Raw genomic sequence first — 5,616 nt, 5'->3', positions numbered from 1 at the left:
GATTAAGAACCACCCATAAAGTTGGAAAGAAACTTCCTGTCTTTGCCAGAGCAGAGGATGGCAGTGCAATGGCTGACATTAGCCATTAGCCAATTCATTATAGTATAGACATGACCTGCGCATGCTCTAGTTCTTGTTATAGTTATAAAAATATAAAAGTAACTGCGTAGTTTGACTTGTGATAATCATCATATGAGTCAGCATGCAGGCATGGCACCTTAGCTGCTGGTCAAGTCTGAAAATGGACCCACAGTCACAACCAGACTGACAGCTCAAGAAAAGGAAAGCGCTTGTCACAAGAACAAGGGTGATGGCCATCTATTGATAGGTACGATTGCTTGTCGGTGACAGCTCAGAGAAAAAAAAAGAAGAGAATGAAGGATGAGATACTTTAACTTGCCCTGCAAGCCAAAAGTAGTGTAGAGGTCTGCTGTCACTGATTGCCTTGCTCTGCCTTTCATTTATTTATTTTATGATGTCTGTATTCTTTAGGCATGTTTGCCTGTCTCATTAGGCAGGTTTGTCTGTCTCCTCAGACAGTTTTCTACAGGAAATAATATTCAGTTCTATTAGTCCTTGCTTCACAGGAGAGAGCTTAAGGTAAGTGAACCAGAGATGGAGCTGGGAGCCATAGGGTGGATGCTGAAAGGAGGAAGAAGCAGCAGGATTCGAACCCTTGTTCTGGTTTTGGCTATGCTAGAATTAACAGAGGCAATGCTAGCTCCTCTGGATTTCTTGGCTCTTCAATCAATCAAGAAGAATTTGCAAGACATGCCAGGCTCCAAATTTCTGTCTTCATGGGATTTTTCTAAAGACCCCTGCGGCTTTTCTGGGGTTCTCTGTAGCTCTGGCGCGTCACAGAGAGTGGTAGCGCTCAATCTCGGGGACCCGGGGGCTGGATCCCCGGGACTGAGAGGGAAGCTCGATGGCGCCATCGGTTTGCTAAGTTCGCTCATAGACTTTACCCTTATGCCCGGCCAGGTTGTGGGTCCGATTCCTGAGACGTTGGGTCAGTTGCGCGAGCTTCAGTTTCTGGGGATAAGCAAGAATTTTCTGACCGGCCAAATACCGGTGAGCCTTGGGGCTTTGAAGAAGTTGGAGACGGTGGATTTGAGCTATAATCAGCTCTCTGGTTCGATTCCTGCGGGACTAGGACAGCTTCCCAGGCTGTCGAATCTCATTCTCTGCTACAATAAACTCACCGGGACGATACCTAGCCTGAACCTGACTCCCCTAGTGCGTCTGGATCTCAAGCAGAATGCGCTCTCCGGCTCCATACCTTCTTTGCCGCCATCGCTTAAATATCTTGCTCTTTCCAAGAACCAACTGAGCGGCGGGATACAAAATACTGGGGGTCTGCGGCAGTTAGCGTACGTTGATCTCAGCTTCAATAAATTGAACGGAAATGTCCCCGGCTCTCTGTTTGGATTCCACATCAGTACGCTGCAGTTGCAGAGGAATTTTTTCTCTGGGTCTATTGAGCTCCAGGGTGTGGTCAGTATAAATATACACACCATTGATCTCAGCTACAATACATTAAGTGGCCACATTCCCCCATTACTAGCATCAGCGCAGAATCTGTTTCTGAACAACAACCATTTTACAGGGGCAGTTCCTCAAGTGTTTGCAGATCGTCTCCTTTCTGCTGGCATCCAAATGCTCTATCTGCAACACAATTACTTATCCCAGTTTAACATAAAATCCACTGCTACGCTTCCTCTAAGTTCTTCTCTTTGCATACAGTATAACTGTATGGATCCTCCTAGCCAATCCCGATGTCCTTCCAATGCAGGGAGGCAGAAAAGGCGACCTCTGTTCCAATGCAAACCATAACTAACAAAGATCGTGGATCTGTTATGTTATATTATGCACCCAGAGCTGCCCATTTCAATTTTCTCAGATGGCATTAAGATTATTGAAGGCATTTAAGCAATGAGATTGGTGGCCACTGAGATTATGTGTACAGCGCAATGGCATAAAAGATTCAGAGCAGCTGTGCTCTAAAATTTGGTGTGCAGAGGTAATCAACAGTTCAAGCCAGTCAGGTAGTTTAGTAGCCAATAAATTGCTTGTCTATTGATCACCTCAATACAGATTGAAAATTGAGGTAATTGCATTTTATTGGCATTGTCGTAGCCATTGGGATTGTATAGCTTTCCTCTTGTTATTGTTGGATTCTTTAATTATTTATACACATATTACCAGTTTCAGTTTTTGCAGAGGGAAGCCAGGAGCTTTCATTCCTCAGTGGGTTTTTTTCATGTAGATTTTGTAGCCCTTCTATCAACATAAAAAGCCACCATATACATAATTATTTGTTTTAGATATTTAATAAATATAAATCCTGAGTTAACAGGCAACTGTGCTAGTTCCAGAGTTAACATGGAATTATGCTAGGTATTTTGTACACTTAATTATCAGTTTCAGGTATCCCCGCACAACAAATGATACAGAATCAGTTTCAGATATCTCCACCCAGCAAGAGCTGGAAGAGGGCCAGATTGATATTTTGCAGAACAAAAAGCCATTTATGGCAGGGCCTCCACAAATTCATAAATTCAATCTGCTCTGCCTACTTGAGAAAACCTTCATAAAGTCAATCTGCCCTGCTGTCTTGACAAAACTTTGACATTAACATTGTTTGAGTGGTTAATCTAACACTGTATGTTTTATTCAAGGATTTTTGGTAGTTTGGCCAACAATCAATTGTGCAAGTTCAAGTTTTCAAAAATATGTGATAATTATCTTAACTTTTAAGATTTATGAGATAGTTGCATCTTAAATCAATCTATTTAAATCTAGATCTTTATTTTTTACTGAAAATTATTACAACACATATTTCATGATTTTGATTTCCACCTTGATCTTTCTAAATATAATGCAGATGTTGAAAACAAATTAAAAAAATATCATATCATGATTTGATCCAATACAAATTTTAAGAAAAATTGGTTAAAATTACACATTTATGTTAAAATTGCAAATTTAATCTTAGCTGTATGATTCATAAATTCTACAGCGCATCTTAACTTAAGGGTACATAGATTGATATCAGTAGATTACTCTGTTTTGCTCAGAACATTCTCTAGAGCAGTGACAGACTACAGTGTAAAGGTATAATGTCATTGTTCGTTTGGTCCGAGCTGTCGAAGAACAGTGGAGGAAAATCCCAAAAGTGTAAAATAATGAAAGCGACGAGGGATTTTTTGATTCTAAAATCTTTGTGGACCAAATTTGTACAGTTTGTTCAGGACACTGAAACATTCAATTTAATGACTCCCAACTTAGAGAAACTATAAAGGCTATCGACATTCATGGGATTAAATAACAATATGAAGATTTGCTTCCTCCATGGTAGTAACATTAACACTTACTGTATCTTTCAGGTACTGTTTAGATTTGACTTCATTGCAAAATTTAATTGTTATGTTCCTTCAATTTTATTTATTGATACAGGACATTACATTATATTACAATAGTATTGTGATTTAAACGAGTTACAATTTTATTTGGAAAAGAATGTTTTTCTTGGCACGATTTTGATGAAATCTGATGTTATTTTTGGAAAATCAGATTAAAACTATCAAATTTCAGAATTTTAGATACTCCAGGGTCCTTGAAGGTGCTCAATCCATTACAACCATTAAAAAAATAATTCAAGCACTCACAATTTCAGATGTTTTGAAAAGAAAATTGAGGATTTCGATCAAATTTTTTTTGTCTCGGAAAAATTGTTACCTGCATAGACAAATCTTTATTACCTAAACAAGTTTTTACAACATCTCTGTTATAATAAACTAAAAACTCCTATTCAATATAATTAAATATTAATTTTATCTAAAATTATTTAATTAAAAATATATATATTATATATTTAAAATTAATTTAAAATATAAAATATTTAAATATTTATTTAGAAATAAAAATAAATATAAAGTCTTAAAATTAAAATATATGATTAAGGTAAAAATAAAATACATTAATTTAAGTTGCGTGGAAACGTTTGCATGCAGCAATCGATCAAATATTTGATTACAGTTGAATGTAAGATTCATTATTATCACATAATGTAGGCAATGTGAACATGGGAGAGCGTAAAGGTATGACTAATTTTATGATAATAATATGTAATTTAAATGAGTATTATATTAGTAGTTTATAATAAATTTTACTTAAACAGTTAAGTGGACTGAACTTTTGCTCAAAGGGAATGGTTTTTTTTTAATAGTTTATTAATTCTATATAATATTTTTGTGATTATTATTATGACAGTTTAAAAAAAATTGGATTATTTTATTTTATTAGGTTAATTTTATACAACTTTGATAGGTTGTTGATTCTGGTAGCGGGGGTTTACAATTTGTTCTACAGTCTCACTTTAATTACTAATGGTCTGATCTAAACTAAAGTGGATTTTTTATTATTTATTAATTATAATAGTAAAGATTTTTATTTTTTTTTGTTATTAATTATGATGATAAAGAATTTTCTATTTAGGGCGTCTATTGAGAATAATCTAAATCACTGGTACTTTTACTATAATCTACCTACCATTTAAGATGATGCAGGAATAGTTGGTAGATTTTGAATCTCAACATGTTAACATCATCTTATCCATGGTGGGTACAGTTCAACACTCAAAATGTAGATTGCAATACAATTATGGTTTCCATTTTTCTTAGCTCATTCTTGTTTTTTATTCCTTCTCAGCTTACTACCTTTGCTCTGTTCGAGTGCTCCTTTGCTGGTTTGTTGGCCTTAGCTTTTCTTTTCCACAGTGGTCCTCCCCTCCTCCTCTCTTCTTCCCTTTATTCTAGCATCCATTATGCCTCCTCATGGATACTCCTTCTTTGATCATGGAAGGAACAATAGAGAAGAGCCTCCTCACACCAGAGCCCAAGCCAATGCAAAAGCTTCAGCACATTGCCATTGGGAATGTACCTCATAGCATGCTCAAGATGAAATAGAATTGGCAAAAAGAGAAGCTCGTTTAGAACACATGTTCCTATCTGATATTGAAGTGGTGGAGAATGTAGGATAGTGGATTCTTGACATAGGAAGCACTTAGTCTAGACAAACTCAATACTTGCAAATGATTGATTTATATTGGAAAATGAAGGCTTTGATGGGAAAAGTCCTCAATGAATGGAATGAAACTCAAGAAGAAATACTTCTTTGCATAGATACCTTGGAGAGCATGTCAACAAATTGGACATTAAGGTTTTGGTCAACAACAATGAGGAGGATAAACAAGTTCTAGATTCCACTTAAGTGGATTTTCCTACAAATTAATTATGGTTTAGCCTTTAACATATTTGTGTTATAAGGTATAGTTCTTCTATTGACATGTGGTTGAGATATTTGCTCAACTAATTGATTTGCGATCAAGGTAGCTTCTTTATCTTGAAATAGCACATATATTTATGTCTCATTATTTGATTCATGTAATTGTGTTTGAATTTCTAAAGTACTGTTGGGCCTAGTTCTCTCACGGGAAGGCCAGGTGAAACCTGTGAGATAAGAGAATAGTATAGTGTGTTGTTTTACCGTGTGGTGTTGGGCGTTTACAGCAATAGTTTGTCCACTATTAAGAAGAGCAAGTACACGGACGAAATG

At 36.2% G+C, this 5,616-nt stretch overlaps 1 protein-coding gene across 1 annotated transcript; it reads left to right on the top strand.

The window, feature by feature from the left end:
* The first annotated feature begins 378 nt into the window (after positions 1 to 378).
* On the top strand, positions 379 to 2,215 carry LOC149169320 (uncharacterized). Its single transcript, XM_089428646.1, has one exon. The coding sequence runs from the start codon at positions 616 to 618 to the stop codon at positions 1,831 to 1,833; it is 1,218 nt and encodes a 405-aa protein (XP_089284772.1). The 5' UTR covers positions 379 to 615; the 3' UTR covers positions 1,834 to 2,215.
* Positions 2,216 to 5,616: the final 3,401 nt, after the last annotated feature.

The sequence above is a fragment of the Pinus tabuliformis genome, chromosome 4_2, assembly GCF_031772625.1.
Source record: "Pinus tabuliformis cultivar Carrire ecotype Pingquan chromosome 4_2, CPIR1, whole genome shotgun sequence".
Lineage (NCBI taxonomy): Eukaryota > Viridiplantae > Streptophyta > Pinopsida > Pinales > Pinaceae > Pinus > Pinus tabuliformis.
Note: the sequence above shows the minus strand (reverse complement) of the source record. Positions and strands in the feature narration are given on the sequence as shown.

What these genes read in the sequence shown, in the direction of transcription:
- LOC149169320 (XM_089428646.1), top strand. Translation starts at nt 616, where the DNA reads ATGGAGCTGGGAGCCATAGGGTGGATGCTGAAAGGAGGAAGAAGCAGC.